The sequence below is a fragment of the Pocillopora verrucosa genome, chromosome 1 (genome assembly GCF_036669915.1).
Source record: "Pocillopora verrucosa isolate sample1 chromosome 1, ASM3666991v2, whole genome shotgun sequence".
NCBI lineage: Eukaryota > Metazoa > Cnidaria > Anthozoa > Scleractinia > Pocilloporidae > Pocillopora > Pocillopora verrucosa.
The window spans coordinates 10,112,991-10,132,811 of NC_089312.1; the positions used below are offsets into that span (position 1 = coordinate 10,112,991).

Below are 19,821 nucleotides of genomic sequence, written 5' to 3' on the forward strand. Positions count from 1 at the left end.
TGCGTATTAGCGAATTATGTCAATCATATTATAAAAATAATTTGTCTCTGTAATTCTATAATTGAGTTACAAATTCTTAAAAAAATCAATGACAATATGGTTTTAAACAAATAAACCATTCCAGTTTAATAGGTGAGAGTTTCCTCATCCTTACTGCTAATTTTCACAGCTTTGGTTAGGTGGCTCTGAATGAAATTCAGGGAGGGAGGAATTTGCTTTGCTCTGTTTTTTGGTCACTTTGTTATACGATTTGATACTGATATTCCCTGCAGGAATAATAATAAATAATAATAATTTTTTTTTTTTGAGAGGGCACGGTAACGAATCTTGCAATCTGATTGGTTCCTTACCCGGTCAGTAATTTCCTATCTCTGCCCACGGGCCACGGTAACGCTTTCGTGAGTCGCCAAGTACATCCCAACTTTCATTGCCATTTTTCATAAATATATCTCGTTTTTCCGGCTGGGCAGTATTTTTAAGCAAACACATCGGTTACTACCTCAAGCCGATGAATAACTTATGAATCCTCTCTTTTCTCTCACTCAAATCACTTTGGTTGACAGAAAAATATTGGTTTCAGAATGAATTTGTATAAACAATAGTGCCATTACGTTGGTTAACAAGCGGCCTAAAACCCGTCTGCAATTAATTTTAATCGTTCACAAAAAGTACCAAGCAAGTTAAAAAGTGAGGTATTTGGTTACAGTTAAACTGAACGATGGAACTTTCATTCATCTTTTCACCTTTAGTGCCTTCTCAACCAGATTGAACCATAGCTGGTCATGGGGTGCAACAAATACCGTGGGGTGCAACGATGTTGTGTGCATTAACTAGTGACAACATATATATAGAAGTTCTGTCTGACGAGCGCTTAGGCACGAAACTCAGAGTCACAGAGAATCGATGCGTCGTCTTCAATTCTTTAACTTCTGTATACTTAACTCTGCTACCACAGCATTGAGCATTTTATGCCAAGGTAAACTCTACCCCCACAATTATTTTATTTATATATATATATGATGAGGCCCAGAAGGCCGAAACAGTACTGTCTGCAGTTAGTTATGTATATATATATATATATATATATATTGTGGGAGGAATAATCCCACAATATATACATCGCTCTACTCCTATGTGTGGAGCACTTTTTTGCGTAAGTCAAAATTTTACACTTTATATATAGATATATGAACAACAACAAACTTTCAATATTGCGTAAAACTTGACAGCCATTCGATTTTGGACACAAATTAGAGATTTTAAGTCTGCTCACCATTTAAATACAAGGAACAGCTATGTGTTAGGAATATTTCCAGAGTTGGAGACTAATAAGAGCAACATGAACACTAGTACACATCCCCCATTTGCTGTGCACCCGCCATATTTGTTGTTGTTGAAGCGATTACGCTCGGCCAAAGGCCATGAGGCCTGAAACTGGTACGAAACTCAAGAAACTTCTTAATGGTAAACACATTTCCATTCAGAACGTCCCAACCGGGAAAAAGGGACACCTTTTCAGAATTTCCATTAGTCCGGGAATTTTCCATTGGGACGAACCGAAAAACTTTACCAGTTACATCCCAACCGCAATTTCTAGGAATTTGTGGTAAATGGTAAACAATCCGTATTACAGCTTCTTAGAGACTCAAATTTTGAACTGTCAGCGATCAAATGTGGAAGTGAGGTCTTCCTTAGCCTTAATGTAAGTAACTCTTTTTTTATAATCTGAAAGAAAAAATTACCATATATATGCCTCTTTTCAGAAAGTTTACATAACCTCTCGACGCAAACCAAACAACAAGCGTCCGATTATTCGTTTTACCAAACCGGAAGTATGAGAGAGTACGAGATTCAAATACTCTGGGAGTAGGGGTGGTTAAATATCGATCGACCATGGTCTGGATTTTGCTTGAGAAGGACCTGGACTAAGACCGGGCGTTCGAAGTCTCTGGTTCTACCATAAAAACATTTTGTAGACCTCTAGCGAAGAAAGAATTTCTAGTCTTTCTAGTTGATTGGAAATAGTTCTCTCATTAACATGCGTGCATGGGAAAATGGTATTTAGCATACTCAGGCAACATAGCTATTAGAGTGAAATATTAATGATCTGAACAAGTAACTAATACTTCTACGTTAGACCGTGGATAGATCTTGGTAGGTGACAATAATTTTTGAAAAAAAATACGGGAAACCCTCGAACCAAACAGAACAACAACCTAACTTTATAGACTTATCGAATTTAGACAGTCATAATTGTTGAAAGCCAGTTAAGGCCTTGCGAACCTTATAACATCACGGCAAAAACTGACCTTAAACCTTAACCATAACAGAACAACACATTCAACTGAAATTTCTTCACTAATCATGACCTCTGCTGAGGTTGTCGAAACATCACTCACTACAACTAAAAATAGCCGTTTTCAATACTGACTTCACCTGAAGGATCACACTTCTCGAACGATAGGTACAACAGTGAAAACCACTTTCTGAAAGACCTTAAAAGCATAAGTATACGTATATTACAAAAAATTTCTGTTTAAAAAAGAAACATAGATAGGCGTATTTCATGCTTTTCAATTTTTCTTCAACTCAGCCGTAAACTAATCGTGGCCCAATTAATCAGTTGGTTTTTTATGTATGTTGGATGATTAGATTAAATTAACTAATCTCTTTATTTTATTTATTCATTTGCGATATTTAAATAGCCTAGCCCTTTGCAGCTGGTTTAAATGGCTGGAGGCCTGTATAAACAATAACAAGGCCGGACTACAACATTAGGAAGTGCGTGGGTTCCTTTAAGTACCCAGCTAACCATAGCACGGAGTAAGATGAGGGAGCCGGGGGGATCAGAGGGGAAAATAGTTGTCGCCAAAAGAGTATGAAAGGAGGACTATAGAGGATATAGAGCCAATTAACTGCCAACAAGGTGGGGGGGGGAGGGGGGGGGGAAATCACAAGAATATTACAGAGCCTTAGTAGGATCAGGTAAATTTTATCACAACACGTGTATAACCAAAGCAACCAAAGTCCTTCAATTCCCCCCACCCCCCTCCTGCGCTACATAATGACCGATCACTTAGGTAACCCTCGTGGTGTCGATTTTTGATCGTTTGTTTGTTTGTTTGTTTGTTTGTTTTTTTCAGGCTGCTTGAAAGAAGTGATACAATAGCCCCAAGAGTCCAAAGAGAAAGGAGAACCAGGTCAGGGAAGAGTTAAATCTAATTCTACCAATTTTGAAACCGCAGCCTCTGTCTTTAGCGTAAGCCAAAAACAGAAATATGTTGCGACGATCTTTGAACGGGTGTCCTTCATTCCAGTCATCAGATGTGGTGCAGTTAATTCTATCGTAGATTCCTTTGAAAACAAGAAAAAAAGGATCTGTTAGTACTGTGATCAAAATCCACCTGCGAAGGAGACAAAAAATGTTTAACTTAAGGTGGCAATCACGGAATGACAGTTTTTTCAGCACGCTCCATCGCTGAGAACTCATCCATTAATCCCAAACAGTGCAGAAAGTTGAAAGCGCAACAAAACAAAATGGCGCACAGGTGTGGAGAAAGTAACAACGTTTTAAGTCAGAGTTTGAGAGAGAGGGAATGCTAAAAGAAAAACACCCAACAAAGGAAAAACAACTGGGTAAAAGTCTGGCTTACAATAACGGATATGAAAATATTAAGCGACAGGCAATTAAATCGCTCACGTGTCTCTACTCATGTGAACAGTGACTGCTTACGACTCTATTGAACTTTCTCCAGTTCCTACCTGCGCATGCGCTTGTGATCCTAGCAGCGTAAATACACGGGAGTATGAAAACGTAGAAGAAACAAACGAAGAGTAGGCAGGTGTAGACTTTGAACGCAGTGGACACACTATTTTTGTCTCCCGAGAGTTCCTCAGATGTTAACATAAAGTAAACAAGAATGCCAGCTCCGTATGTTAACCAATGCAACACAAACCATACTTTGTAGGCTGACACTGTGTTTAGGACAACTGTACACAAGTCCTCATGAATTCTAATGATGTCATCGAGAGTTCCATTCTCGACGTCCCGGATGAGTCTGAAAGTGTCTTTTGCTATTGTGCCTGAGGTAAAAAGAGAAAAAAAAGGTTTAGTAGATGTTGGTTTACGTTATTCTTTATGTCTGCAAGGAACAGTTTTTTAAGGAAGTTTAAGAAATATTAAGGTCTTTAAACGAACCAGAATCGCTAAAACTGTGTTCGATGTCTTTGCTATCTTGATGGCTCTATCTTATTTCTAGGGGTGAAAAACGCGTAAGGAAGTAATTCGATAAGTTTTGGCAAAACGCGAAGTCTTCAATCAAGGAAATATGCATCATCATTCTTACCTAGAGAGGAAGAACTGACGGCAAAGGCGTGACAGGTGTTTACTGAAGCCCAGTGAGCCAACACAGCGGCCGTTAAGTTGTATACAATGCACAATTTGCTTAGATAAGTATTGTTATTGTTATATAACTTCAAATAAAGAAAAAGTGTCAGCCCGATAAAAAGCGAGGAAAGAAATCCAACGAATCCAATAAACAGCCACAGTATCGCCGTTTTGTCACAATCTTCGATCATTGATCGTGAAGGTGACACCAAAGCAGACTCTGTACCCCTGAATGTCGTCACACTTGTTATGAAAACGACATATGAAAGGAGTGCTGCAAAAGACAACAGTGAATAGCACGCCTTTTGAGTTCCTGGAAAGACCGTCAGTACTGTGAGGTTGGAATGCTTTTCATTGAAGTTGCAGTCGAAGTAGGGACAGTTCAGGTCAGAAGAGATTTGCAAGGATACTTGAACAGCACAAATTACAACAAATAGAAGACGAGGGATGTAGTTCCACGACCGATGGCTCCACAAACCAAGCGAACAGAAGATAGCTTTGAAAATCATCAGAATGATTCGAGTGGATGTACTAACCAGCTGTGGCTCTCTTCCCCACCGAAAATACTGATACGTTTGCCCTCGTCGAACAGCCGGCCTCATTGTTTCAATGTTTTGATCATCAGGAACCCTTAGCACGAGATGCTCTTGCTCTGCCATCATTGATCGTAAGCCATTGATTACATCGACTTCTAGCACAGACTGCGTGAATTATATCCGAAAGTTATCCTGATCGTGACTTTCAGGCTAGATTTTGTCACCTGATAATTGTATTAAGCTGGTGCCACCGATCTATGATGTGATTTCAGTTTCCATAATCTCTGATCCTCTTTCGAGGTAACGCAAATTTTCTCGCAGAATTAATGGTCACGCTTTTGAAGTAACGCTGGCATTGCCGAACCTGAAAGATCTTTTTCGCACATTGCAGGATAAGAAACTTCAGTGACTCTTGAACCTAAATAATTAAATAGGTCTGAAAGAAAGCTAGTATCACGTGGTAAAAGGTTCAACTGAATTTCTCGTTGAGGATTTTCGGACAGTTGTTTTTCTTTTTGTATCAAATAACAGCATTGCGTTACTTGAGTGCATTTTGAATCTAATTATCACATCTCTTGAAGTTTCTCGGAAAAACCTTTCTTCCGGTGCGTTAGAGTATAGCTAGAAACCGAAAGGAAAGGAAGTACACAAGATTTATTTTGATCAATTAAAGTTCTTTCAAAGTATTTTTTTAACTTCTTATGAAAAAAAATCATTTTTCTTGTTGTTTTAAAATGGTCAACAACCCGATCGATGCCGAAAGAGAACCACAAGATCAGGAAGGAAAACGTCTGCCTCTTCTTCCATGAATGAACATATTTGGGCTTCCGGTCACATAGACATCCGCAAGATGTCAATGGATGCTATCGATTTCTGTTGAAAATTGTCAAAATCACCTTCTGTAGACTTGGATTATGGACTCACCAGGTTTTGAACTACATTCTACGAGTACTAGTCTATCTAATCTGTATTTATCAAGCTGTTTACGATTTCTATGTCGTGTTAAGTTGCCACGGTTTTGGTTGCAGTTCCTCACAAAATTCAACGGATTTAAGAAGCCCCTTCATCACAAGGATGATAATCGTATTGCAAATGTTGTTCATTTTTATAGTTTCATCCGCAGTTTCATCGTAACAAAGGACAAAAACTCAGTTATGGTCGCACCGTCTTGATCCGCATCGATGGAAGACCTTAACACAACGGCCGGCTGATGGTTGTGTCTTATTTTCGCTTTAATGACAATGTTGTATCTTAGCTCGATGGCTGTGTTTCACACCATCGTATGGATAAGTAAGCCAAAGGTTTCCTATTTCACCACTCTTGCCACCGGAGTAGAAGCCCAGTTTTTCGCGCAGTGCACAGCAATAACAACTTGTCACGAGTTCGTCATGAGTTCCTTTGCGTTAGGTAAGTTGCATACTTCAAATGCTGATAACAAAATGATCATTGTGTTTTCATTTATCCTTTGTTTTCAGCGTTCAAAACCCTTTTTTGATGATTTAGGTGATTAACCTTTCCTGTTGTCTTCCATCCTTTCTCTGCGAATTATCTTTGTTACCAAAGTCATTATGGCCGTAGTTATGACCATCACAAGTTTTATAAGCATTGACAATACCGTGACAATCAAAAGCACTGATGTAACGAAAGGGCAATATAACAGGATTTATAACAATTTTTTGACATTTTCAATGCACTAGAGTTTTGCTAAAATGTATGATCGATAGTTAAATCAGTTTGATCTTGTTTGAGTGGTGCACTTCTTCAAGCCATTGGATCATCTTTAAGTATCTACAAGGCATACATTTCACAGGCATTCTTAGAATAATCTGGAATCTGAAGACAACTCATTTGGGACAGGCAATCTCTAAACAAATTTGGCAAATCCTAAAATTGGCAACGTCTTGTTTAAATACCTGACGAACAATGCAAAAAAAATAGCGTGTAATCAATCTCATTATTTCTCTATTTAACCTTTATCTTTTTCTGTCAGTAAGGGTGTGTGTTTTTTCTGTTTTGTTTCATTCTACCTTATTCATTGTTATAAAATATCATTATAAAATTTATATTATATTATTATAATTATTATTATTATTACAGATTTTCTGGTATGAACGTATTTTTGTTACATTTTTCACTTTAGATACTTTACATAAGCATTATCTTAGAGTGAGTTGCACTCAGTCTTGTAGTATAGAAAGTGTTTTCATGAGCACTGAAGAAAACTTTCTTCACTGTACTATGAAGGAAATAAAAGTTTTCAAAAGTCACGGAAGTTGCAATTACTCAACCTCCCTTCATAAAAGCAAGGAAGAAACTGCTTTAAGTTTTAAAATGTGTAAATCATTCTTTCAAAGACCATAAAATGGAATGGGTATGTAAATTAATTCAAACAGTTCATCATTTCCTACTATTTTTGTGCAAAATTATCCCTGAAGTTTCCTGGACTTCAATATTTTCTTTCCTAGAGTGATCCTGATGATTTAGTCTATAATCATTTATTTATGATCCTTAGAACAACATCTCTATTATGTGTTCTGCTCATGGTCAAGTTTTGGACACAGTTCTTATGGAAACGGGTGATGAGTCAGAGACAGACATTCCATTTGACAACATTATTGTCTTGTAAGTTCTCTTCAATTACAATCCCTCCTCTTTGACTCTGACAAGCAGATTTTACCAGAGTTTACAGATATTTATCCTCACCCTGTCTTCAAAATTAAGCTGTCTGACTACCTGCCAGAGTTTGAACAAATGAGTTGTTTGTCACAGTTAATAGATTAAGACTCAGCATACTGAGTGGGCCATGACTCACATGTACATTGCACTCAATTTGTCAACTTTTACCTCTTCACTTACTCAAACCAAAGTCTCACAATTTAGGAAGACAAGAATCTTTGTATTCTCATGGAGGAATATTTCATTACATGCAGTCATCTTGATGCATTGCAATATCTCTATCTTACTTCTTAAAGTTGAATGTTGTACAGTAAAATTTGATCACCCTCCACTTTATTTGGTGTTCAATTCACCTTTTTTAAGTGGTGGTCTACCTGTTCCTTGAGTTATGTGTAATGATGGTATCAGATTCAAACCAGAGTCTGATTTATAAATTTTTTCTAATCTTAGTGAAAATGTGAGCTATGACCTCAAGCTGGGTATAGAAATAAGCAAACAGAGCTTCGGGAGTGAAAAGGCCATTACGAGGAACTTTAGCGGGCCACGAAGTTCTCAAATTTATACTTGCGGAACATACACAATTGACAGTGGATCACCTTCATCAGAGGATCAAATCACATGACCTCAAAAATAGGTACAGTGTATATTTAGTATGGTTAGCAATATTGTCGGGCTATCATTTTGTTTTGTAAGAAACTTTGGCAGTAGTAGTGACTTTGCAACACATCTCTGGCCTGGACGGCACCTCCGTAAATCAATGAAAATTGGGCTGTGGGTAATTCCCAAAAAGAGTTTCCAAATCGTGTCATCCTTTTGCTCGGTGAATTTCCTGGATTCTCTCTGAGTATGTGTATTGCAGGTAATATAGCTGTGATGGGCGATTCGGTGATTTGGTTCATGCTGTAATGTTAGGCGAGTAGAGTTACGCGTGGCAGTTTTGGCCTTTTACTTTCTCAAAAAAATATCAGCTCTTGTTTCAATGATTAATGCCAGACTGAAGTTCTATTTCGCTTTAAGGTTTGGTTGGAGCAAGCCCTTTAGTATCCACTGTATCTACTGAGGATTCAAACATGCCAAGACTGGCTTTATGGGGCCAGATTAGTCGCCGTCTAGCTGCCAGACCTGCTTGTGTTGAACAAGTCCATACGGATGGTTTTCTTGAACTACAGGTACGGTCGAGTAATTAGAGCCTGACACTTAAGTACTCATTCAAATATAAAGCTGCTACTGCTGCTGTAATTAGGGTTTTAAAAGAACCAAAGAAATTATTCCAATCTACACGTATATCTTCTTGCAGTTGAATATTTTTATAGAAACTGCGCGGTATAAATTTAAATTTAATAAATAATTTAAAAATTTAAATTTAATGAATGAAAGTAATTCTTCTCGATGATCGGTGCAAATACGTTGAAAGTGTAAAAGCCTCACCATAAGTTTAGTTGAAAAACCCCTGCTAGTACATTTAAAGAAGTTTTGCTCATGGCAGGTTCTGTCTTGATAAACACAACATTTTATGTTGACTATTTTCAGAGAATGACTTGCAGTCAGTTTTCATGGTGTCGGCTCTGGTGTGTTTTGAGACATGCGACAATCAAGTGCTGTCATCAACTGTTGGTAAGTTTTCACTCAGTAGAATACTCCCTTTAGACGGAAATTTAATTCTTTTGGTTCTATTTGGTAACTTCCCGGTACACGTGTAACTGTGATCAATCAATGATTATGGAATATTTAGGAAATTTATTTAGGAAAATGTCAACGGGACAAAACATTCGATCAAGGTTTCAGTCGAAACGCATCCTGCGCCCGATACATTCAAATTTGTACGAGGTCCCTTGGTTTGGTCAATGTACACAGCTTGTCGGCTGAGATTGAGTCCAAATTGTTGCTAAATCTTTTCTTAACTTGAACTCGACAGTTTGAAAACATGGACAGCCATTTTCTATGTATTAGTATTCTTTTTGATGAGTGGAACTCTAATCTTTCGCTTAGTATACGTGGTGCTCGTTAGCCTTTGTAATAATTTTTTTCGGTATACGATTTTATGCTCTAATCGCGACCAGACAGTCATAGAAAATTTGTTTTGCACTGTAATAGACTGCGTGTGTCATCAATGTTTTCCTCAACAGAACCTTGGAAGGCAGTTGACAAACCAGTCCCTCTAGAGGAACTGAAATCAGTACCAGCGGATTCAGAAAGCATCGAATGTGCGTATGCCATCTGGCAAAGAAGAGACCGTGAAAATGGAAGCTTCAGGAAGGGAAAGAAAAAGAGAGGTGTGGACGAGAATGTGTTGAACCACGAAACCACAATTTGAATTTGAAGACCTCTTTGCTTGACGTAAAAATACTTAATTGTGTTGTGGATCAAGAGAACGTGCGGCTCTAACCCACCTGTTTTACTTTCTTTATTTTCATTAGCTGAGAATAATTGCAGCATTTAGGAATGAAATTTTACAAATATAGCAGTTTGGAAGATACATGATTGAGCTCCTGAGTAGAGCCTTTTGTTCTTTCAGTTAACGATGTATGTTGTTTTTCAACAAAGAAATAAACAATATTGTGTTCTGGTTATTTGTATGAAAGTAGCTGAGTTTAAGAGATATGTTTGTTTTTTGGATTTGAAAATACATATAAACATAATTATTAATTGGCTGAATGTTTCTCTACTGTACATCAACTGACTTGATGGCGGAGTTTGGCTGCTCGTTGTGTGGGAAATGATGGCAGCTTTATTGGTACCAATTAAAGAACGTTAAGTTACGAGACGAATTAAGCAATAATCTTTTAATTTTTGTGAGCAATCAGATATCAAAGACTTTTTTCACAAAGTTTTGAAAGATTGCGAGCCCGAGGTGGAATTCTGTGTTTCTTTTTAAACTTATTTTCTAGTTTGTCTCTTACAGAAGGATAGTGAGAGAAAGTAACGTCACTTATTGTTGACCAAAATCAGACTGATTTTTAAAAACTCTTACGTATATAAAGTCACTCTCGCTCTCGATCCAACTCCCTCAAAAGACCTCGACTAGAACACGATCTAGTAATAGCGGACGTTTAAAAACGACAAATCGTTAGTAATAACTCGGCCTACAGCTTCTCTGAGATCCATTGGTTTTTTTGCCAAAAATGGGATCGGACGAACGAGAACGGTCAAACGAATAACACTGATAAAAAATAATGCTTTTATCGTGCTTATATTGACAACGTTTTGAAACGTTAATCGTGGGACAAACGATTTAAATATTTTGTCTTACCAGTAACTCTAAATTTTTGTATCAACCTATGCATCGAATATTTGAACTGAGGAACGATTAAACGAGTATTACAATTTTGTGTCAGAAAGTCACACATGTTATACATATATGTTACGTTATTCGCTGGCCGGGAGGTCCGTATTGGAAAAAGTATACCCGAGGTCTTGAGTACCGCCTGAAGCCGTGGGCCGATGGTGGTACTTAAGACAGAGGGTACAATTTTACCCAATACGAACCTCCCGGCCAGAGAATAACGTAAGTAATAACGTAAAGTAAGATATATAATAACGTAAGATCTTCCATAAACTGAACAATTTTTGAGCGGGTAAATGGTAGTTAAAATAAAGGTTTTTTGATGCAAATTAAAGAGAGAGGCTTCACCGAAACATTTTCATTTGTGTAACGATAAAGGTGATTTAAAACGCTTCCAAACTAACTTTGAAACATTATTTTTACAAGTATCTGTCACACGGCTGACACCTGTCAATTAGAGAACGCGTAAGAAACAAAAAAGGGCCAGTACACTTGTGAAAAAGCAACGGAACTAGTTTGGCAAGGACTGTCAGGACAATGTTTTCTTTAAAAACAGTCAATGATCTTACGGAAAGTATTATTCACTCTTATCGACGATTAATTGATGTACGAAGATTTATCTCTGTTCAGTAAGTAAATGCCAAGGAAAGTAACTAAGTAACTGAAATTCAAATTTTTTATTTTGAAGTTGTGAGGGTTTGCTCGTTTGTTTACTGGAATGGCTTGTCCAAAGCTGGTCTTTCCTCCACAAAACTAAATTCGAATGAGACACTTAAACTAGACACAAGGGATCCGGAATTTAAGGCGGCTTTTTCTCATTAAATTCTATCAGTTTCTTTTGTGCAATTAATGGAACAAACGTCCAAACTGAACGGACTTGGAGAAACTCACTGAAAGCCCCTTTGTAGTAGAAATGTAAACTTCGCTCGCCCTTTCAGTACGAACAAATTATTTTAGAGAATTCAGATATCAAATGGAGGAAAATTCCGTCAATTAATTCAATTTTAACCAAATACCTCGCGTTTTAACTTTCTAGGTTATATTTGCGAAGGATTAAAATTAATTACAGACGGTGTTTAGGCCGCTTGTCAACCAATTTAATGATACTCTTGCTTGTATACAAATTCATTTCGAAACCAATAATTTTCTGTCAACCAGAGTGATCTGAGAGAGAGAAAAGAGACGATTAATAAATCATTTATCGACTTGAGGTGGTGACCGACGTCTTTGCTTAAATATACTGCCCAGCCAGAAAAACGAGATGTAGTTATGAAAAATGGCAACGAAGTTAGAGATGTACTCGGCGACTCACAAAAGCGTTACCGTTGCCCGTGGGCAGAGAAAGGAAAATACAGACCGCGCTATGAACCAATCAGATTGCATGATTCGTTACCGGGCCCTCTGAGAAAAAAAAATAAAAGCAAGTACCAGCCATGGTCAGGTACATTCTCTTGCATTCCTGCTACTCTCATCCGACTTGATGTTGTTACAAACTATATCATATAGGTGTCATCTGCAGTTTTTTGTTTTTTTGTTTTTTTTTTTTTAATATCTTTTGCAAGATAACGAAGTGGTTTTGGGTCGTTTTAAGGCCGCCATAAACAGACGTTGAGTGTTCTCGTATCCCTTGTCGTGGACGAAGAATAATTTAATAAACGGGGACTCAAAATTACGACATTAGATACAAATCATAGTCTCAAGGTTTCCTACCGGATTTGAATGCATTTTTGAAATTTTGTACCTTCTAACACCTTCAGCGGGGGAAATAATACGAGGAAAGCTCAGAAGATCTAAATTTAGAATATCTCAATTTCGACTGCTGACGGGGAATAACCAATGACTAAATTCAGCAATAACTTTTAAGGCGGATATTGAATGCGGCTTAAGCCTCCAAAAACTGATTATGCTATCAAAAGACCAGTCTCTTTAAATGAGAAGCAAGAAGTGCCCGTCATGCCAACCTGGGGTTAAAAACGTTGGACCTCTTCCGTAGCCGTAGAAATCCACATGGGTACCAAACGGATGACATCAGTTCTCATCAGTAATTCAGTTGGAGGCGGTTTTGGTTTCCAGCTGATAGAACTCGCACATTTGAAACTGAAAGAAAGAACAGGTGATTCCCCTTTTAAGATACAAGTCATTTTTGTCTTTCGCTGGGGAAGTCAAGTCAATAACATATTCCGTTTTCAAGCTCTCTGCATACATTGTCTGAAATTAACAGTTTTGCTCGAGCCTCTCCTTAAGTGGTCTCTTCTCGTCAATTTTAAAGTTAGAAAGTAAAAATTGTTAAATTTAGGAGCTTTTGCAAGGAATTACTCGGCCGTATTGATAGAGGATTTTTTTCTTTAGAGATCCAAGAAAGTGAAAGTTATCTCTAAAGGTGACTGAAGCTAATATTAGAACAGATTGAACTCCCCAGTACAGTTTTGGTTTTAGTCTCTTTGTAGGCGAACTAGCACCATGCTTTTGAGACAGAAAAAGAAATCTTTGAGATGAAAAACTGTTAACTCTTGGAGCCTTTGCCGGGAGTTACCTAACAGTAATCTATAAGGGAGGCTTTTTAAAAGTGAAAGTTGCCTTCTAAGGAAAAAAATCAGTAATTTTGGAATAAATCTAACGTAATATCAATATAAATCCCCTTTCAGGAGTATTTATACTGATGGTGCGCCTTAATCAACCTCAACGCTTAGTTAGTTGTCGACCGTCAGCAAGTAAGCTGATCATGGCAATTCCAGAGACAGCTTGGATCCATCTCCTTGATGAAAGAGCACCACATTTAATCGAGGAAGTCGCACCAACTAAGCTGCTACCCTATTTGAATTTACCAAAATGGGATAAAGAGAACATCGTTTGCGACGAACGAAACCTGGGACCCGCTTACGCGACATCGACTCTTCTCGACAAATTGAAGAGGCGGAATGGATCAAAGGGCTGGAAGACATTTGACGCGCTCGTCAGAGCTCTTAGAAATATCGGAAATCAACAATCGGCACTGCTGCTTGACCCACACTTTAAAGGTAATAAATATACCATATGGAAATTAAAAGGCTATCATCTTAGAAGTGCAAAGTTGTCTATCAAATCACCTTTAAATGACACCGGCTCAAGATATTCCAACTAAATTGCAATATGCAAATCATCCTTCCAGTTCCTTCAGTTCCTTCTGCTTCAGAGGAAATTGAAGATGAAAACTGCTCTCGACTCGGAATTCTAGGTACAGCAGCAGGTATGTAAAAGATTTAATTAGGTTCACCTCTGATAAAAGTTACAAACCAATTTACAGTGAACCCCTTTATTGGTACAAAACTTCAAGTAAGTCGCTCTATGGTTAACTCGCACAAAGAGAACACTCCGTTGTACTAAGCTTTCATAGTAGACATGGTAATCTGTTTTAAAATACTCAGAAGAGGATTTTTTTTCCATTTTTTAACAATATAGAAATTGGCGTCAGAATACGTCTAGTGGACGAAGAAACAAAAAATTATTGCGAGAAACTGGAGAACGAAATCTGGAGAAAGTTTCAAGACACCAGATCGGAAAGCACCCTCGAACTGCGTAATAAGTTGCATGAGGTAGGAAGTTCATAATTGTAAAACAAGATTTGAAAAGTTGACAAGGTACATGAGAGTTGTTAAGGAGTTTGATATCTTCGAAGCACTGATCGCCACTGAATCTGTTACGTTATTCTTATTAAATTAGGTGCCCTTAGAAATTTTCCTCGAGTTCAACAAGTTTCTGAAATAATTTTTAAGCAAACTGTGCATAAAATGTTTATTGCTAAGGGTTTACTTTGCACTCGTGAGTTATTGGGCAAAACTTTACCTTCTTATCTACCTGATAGACTTAAAGGGCTCACCACACTTCAAGATTAGTTTACTTCATTAATTTCATTAACGCACAGTTCAGACGCCGCACTCAGTCGGCCGAGCCGAATCTAATTCAACGAATTAAGTTCATGTGAAGTACGGCGTCTGAATCAATTCGGAAGGACCGATTTAATTTAGATGGGTTCAGTCAATTAATCCCGCTTGGCTCTGCAGGGAAGAACGACTGTGGACCGGCTTTGATTCAGACGCCGTACTTCAACTGAGCCGAACCAAATGCATAAATTATTTTAATGTATTTTTCATGCCGTTTTTACGGTTACATGTTCGCTACTTACATGCCGAATTCGCTACTTACTTCATCCCATCATTTTATCGTTCTACCTCCACGATCTTTCCGAACCAACATCTTGTTTTGAAGAAATCTGCCTTACTCAGCCTGAAATGGTCACCATGTTTCAGCGTATTATGGTGGTTATCATCGAGCCTGCGCATCGCTCACAATGGAGTGAGCAGACGTAGAAAAACGACTATTAATGGCTATCCCCTCTAACCTTTGGCCTGGAAGAGATTTATTGATAACATCTTGTCACTGAGGGACATTTCTATGAAAGAAACTTACAATTTTATTGACTTCACCAATACGTTCAACATTACAATCAGGTTTACTTGTGAAACGCAACTTCGCAACAATCACAAAAATAATTAAATGGTGGTTAAAAGTAAACTAGAAGTCAATCTGCAGAATTTTAACTGACTCCTAAAAGCAGCAATCATGCAGTTGGGAGTATAAATTACAGATATAGCTTGTGGTTTATGTTTAATAGAGAATTAAAACTGTGAATTGACAGAGGCAGCGAATTCGGTATTCGACGAGTACTCGACGAGTAGCGAAACCGGCGTAAAGCGTCGCTACCACTCGATGATGCATGACAAGAAGGAGAGTGAGTGCACATACGGTTATCACTTGTCTTCTTCAGGCTGCAAAATAGGCTAAGACGGTTTGTATATGCATTCTTCTTCTTCTTCTTCTTTTTTTTTTGGCACTGTTTTCCAGCATTTTTAGCAGAAGAAAGGCTCTTACGCGCCGATTGCTGCCGGAATCCATGGCATCCGTCGTGTTTACAATTGCATGCTAAACCAATGGCCGAATATTAATTTTCTTCGATTAATTAATTTCGGCCGAATAAAGTTCGGCGTTTGAATCTCTTCAACCAGGATTAACTAATTTAGGTCGGTCTATCGTTGAATTCGATTCGGCGCGGCTGAGGTACGGTGTCTGAACCGGGCCTAATGCAACAAATGATCCGCACCGAATTTTCTTACATAAATAAGCACCGCTATTAAACCATGTGTTGTATCTCACCAAGAAGTCTTCAATTTCCTTATTCTAGGATTTACCAGAAGGCGCAGCTTTCTCAGCGTTAATTCAAGAAACGAAAGATGAGGTGCTAGTTTGCAAACTTCGAGTATCTCAGAAGTCAGTCGCTGAGCAGATTTAGGAAGATTATGGTAATGGAAAGCTGAAGGCAGTTCTGAAAGAAAAATTGCTTCATGGAATAGGTGCTGATAACAACCATTTTAAAATGAGTATTCATATCATGGAGGAAGAATATGAACGGGCATATAAAACTTTGGCAGGTAAAATATATTTTCCATTCCTTTGGTCATTTCAATGAGAGTTTTGAAACGTTTGCTTGCTTTCTGGAACTTGCAGATGGTGTCATGAATTAAGTTGATAACACCTGAACACGACAGAAATCCCAGAATTCATTGAAATTGTTAGCAGTGGTATGAAATACTGTCTGTAAACTATCGAAACGCGAGATGAGGCATAGCGCACTGCTCCAGCAGAGTTTCTTTATCGCGCCAAAGAGACGCGTTTAAATTTGCACTATGGGATCACACATTTGAGTCGGTCAATTTTTTATTTCAGGTGGTAATTCAACTGAGCTTTCAGACGAAACGCAAAAAAAGAAAAAAGTAGGCATCCCGCCAGGTATAGTGATACCCCCTGAATTCTAATCTCTGATTGGTTTTATTTTGTTTGTTTGTTTGTTTTTTTTTTTTTTTTTTTTTTCACCTAAATATATGTTAATCCAATGTTAAGTTTCTGATGGCACTTCACATTCAACGTTTCCTTTTACTTTCATCTCACGACTTAAAGATAAAATATTCTCAGTTTCTCTCTTTCTCTTACAGTGTTACTTGACAAAAGTGCAAGTTGGAAACTTGAACTCCATTCATAGCAACACGAGCCTTCGATCCCTGCGTTGAAAGGGAACAGCTGCATCCTTTGCGCTCCAACAAACAGTGGAAAGACTTACGTAGCACTTGCCATAGCTACAGCACACCTGGCAGAGAACAGGGTCCCCATAGATTCCAGTCAGTCAGAGGTTTTGGGGAAAGGATCTCTGTAGATCAAGGAGACAAGACGAGTACTATTGGGAAGCTTGAATATTTCCATAATGCAAATAAACTAAAGCAGATTTCTTAAAAGTAAAGCAATATGAAATCTTCGCATAATGAAAATAAATGGAGAATGTTTCCTTCTTGTGTGATATATGAACCTCACAGCAGGTTTAAAGGTCGATTGAAACTATGCATGTCCGCTTTGTCACGCTATGAATTTAATGTCACGAAAATTCGGCCTGACAAAAGTTATTTGAATTAGCAGCCCTTTCTATGATTACAGTACAAAAACAATAACTGGACACTCAATGCTGTTTATGGCGTGTTTTTACAAGTACTGGCAAGTATGTGGTGCCGGACGTATAGTAAATGAGCATAGTTCACCTTTTCTTTCAGGGAAGACACAGAAGCGGTGACTGACTCGATACACTTCCTTTGATCACTAATCCAACCTAGCCTTAGAGAGTAAGAAGGGAAGGGCTAGTGGACACTGATCAACCCAATTTTTCCCCTGTAGGTCAATTGTAAAACCTTGGAGTTATCTTAAATAGCCCAGAGTTAATGACTCTTCTTTCAACACCAAATATCAAAACTTCACGAGGAACGACATAATTTAGTACGTACAGCCATGATGACGTGACGGACGAAATGCCCGTTACAGAACAAACTAGTCAACAGGTTGAAATAGTGCTGTCATTTATCTTGAAGACCAATAAGATACTTGTCATGAATGGTATATCCAGAGAGAGATCCTCGTGAAGCAGTTGTAAATGCCTTTCATCACAGAGGGTATGAAGACTGCAACTATGACGTAATAAAAATCCACATTAGGCCAGATTGCATCTATGTTATAAGTTACCCAGGTCCCAGCCCAACTCTTACAAAGGCGAATAAAACCAAAAACAGTAAAGTAACAGAGGTACCATCTGGGAACAGAGAGATTGCAAGGTTCCTCAACTGAATCGAGTCGGGTATAATTTTAGTTCTTGCCCCTCTCAAGAATTAGTGAGAGGGAAGGGTAAAAGAATAGAAGGGCTGCACTTCGTGGTGCCCAGACTGGAGGTAACTGGTCGCCAATTCTATTATTTTTTTGCAAACGGGCCACAGTATTCTGATTCGCTTATAAATTCTACTGGGCCGTTGTCCTTATGTTCAAGCAATTTAGACTGCATGTCCGTCAAAAATTTCTTCACAAAGTTTAAGTCTATCATCGAAACTCTAACAGCTTCCTTCCGCATTCTGTTAGAAATGTATCATTAGACAGAAAATTAACTAAAGCAGGGCTGCAACTAGTGAAATTAGATGCATTGTAAGATAATACAGCGTCTAATAGATTTTTATAATTGTTTCAGAAAAAACTATGAAAGATCTCCTTTCTAACTTAGTGGTGAAATCTGTCCAATCAATTTGTTTAGAAGAGGTTAGTACCCATATCCCCTCAATCCTGTCATTCTTTCAACAAGCTATTAATGTTGAAAAAAATAAAATATAATGTTCTCAGTTTTTATATACATTTTTTGATGTGGAATTTCTATTCTAAAGCATAGTAAAAAGAACACGAGCTAGAAAGTTGTGTCTGTTACACGACGTAAGTTGGCCTTGGACTCACAGTGACCTTCATCACTTCTTAAAGTTTGGTTTCAGTTTTGTAAACTGAGCAGGCTCTTAGATTAAAAGCTGTAAGGAAATGTCATATTAGAAACCAGAATCAATTTTTATAGAACGCAAGACTATTCCTCTTTAGGCATAGAAGATGAGGTGTAGGGGAGGGGTTTCTCTCTCTCTGTGGGACAATATCCAGTTTGATAAAACACGCTACACAGAGGTCATGTCAGTAAATTGAAGTTACGTTTGGCGACCCGCCATAAAATGGCGAGCCGGATCACTGACATTGCATGCAGACGAAAAAGTAGAATTTGTTTCATATGGTAGTCTTTGCGTAACGTACAAGTGAATTAGATTAAGAACTTTATCATTGCTAAGACGGTGCATGAAGTACATAATCATTTTTACAATTTAATTGAATTTTTCCTTTCACGGAAGGAAAACTAATCGAGAGCTATCTAAACTAACTATGAAGAGGATACCGTTTTCTATGACACAGCCCTGTGGACTTTAAAATCCGTGAAATTTGTCACCGAGAGAATTCAGATCAAGCATACAGGAAAAGAATCGGGTAGCTTGAAACAATAAAGGGAAAACACTAATTTCAATAACAAGACACAGCATGAGTCTGTTCAGGAGTTGAGTTTAACCTAACTGCCTCCTGTAGGGATGTTAGGTTGGAATATAGTGTAAGTTAGCCTTGATAAAAATTAGAGCTATTTTAAGTACATCTAGCCACTCCTAGTAGGAAAGTATGGCAACCCATGTAATAATAACCTTTCAATTTTTGCATGTAGTAAGTGAGTCGGATACCTCTGAACAATAGCCTCTTCTGAACTTTATCTTGATGTAACACTTTGCCTTGAAAGCATTTCAAAGAAACTTAAAGTTGACTTTTTAGGTAAGATTCAAGGGTATTTCTACATCTGTGCTATTTGATTCATGTCGACTTTTAACGAGTTAGTCGGTTTTTGTGAAGATACTTGCAAAGGGGAAAGCGACATATTCATCGATTAGACCTGTATTTTGTAAAGGCTTTTGGGAATCGAGAAACATGTTTAGGACAGAATTGAATGTCATCAGGGGACTAAAAAAAAA

General features: G+C 37.9%; 3 protein-coding genes across 3 annotated transcripts; 2 read left to right on the plus strand and 1 right to left on the minus strand.

Moving 5' to 3' along the window:
• Positions 1–2,916: 2,916 nt before the first annotated feature.
• Positions 2,917–5,200, minus strand: LOC131795003 (uncharacterized). The gene is made up of 3 exons (XM_059112563.2): positions 4,347–5,200; positions 3,763–4,083; positions 2,917–3,354 (listed from the first exon to the last, which is right to left on the minus strand). Exons 1-3 carry the CDS (start codon positions 5,047–5,049, stop codon positions 3,140–3,142), a joined length of 1,239 nt encoding a protein of 412 aa, XP_058968546.2. The 5' UTR covers positions 5,050–5,200; the 3' UTR covers positions 2,917–3,139.
• A 13-nt stretch (positions 5,201–5,213) lies between these two features.
• Positions 5,214–10,167, plus strand: LOC131795034 (uncharacterized). Its single transcript, XM_066160005.1, has 7 exons — positions 5,214–5,850; positions 6,035–6,330; positions 7,436–7,545; positions 8,050–8,233; positions 8,617–8,778; positions 9,130–9,213; positions 9,726–10,167. Exons 4-7 carry the CDS (start codon positions 8,218–8,220, stop codon positions 9,911–9,913), a joined length of 450 nt encoding a protein of 149 aa, XP_066016102.1. The 5' UTR covers positions 5,214–5,850; positions 6,035–6,330; positions 7,436–7,545; positions 8,050–8,217; the 3' UTR covers positions 9,914–10,167.
• Positions 10,168–13,584: 3,417 nt separating this feature from the next.
• Positions 13,585–17,947, plus strand: LOC136283107 (uncharacterized). The gene is made up of 6 exons (XM_066171379.1): positions 13,585–13,899; positions 14,031–14,108; positions 14,321–14,454; positions 16,101–16,347; positions 16,643–16,705; positions 16,909–17,947. Exons 1-4 carry the CDS (start codon positions 13,605–13,607, stop codon positions 16,206–16,208), a joined length of 615 nt encoding a protein of 204 aa, XP_066027476.1. The 5' UTR covers positions 13,585–13,604; the 3' UTR covers positions 16,209–16,347; positions 16,643–16,705; positions 16,909–17,947.
• The last annotated feature ends 1,874 nt before the right edge of the window (positions 17,948–19,821 follow it).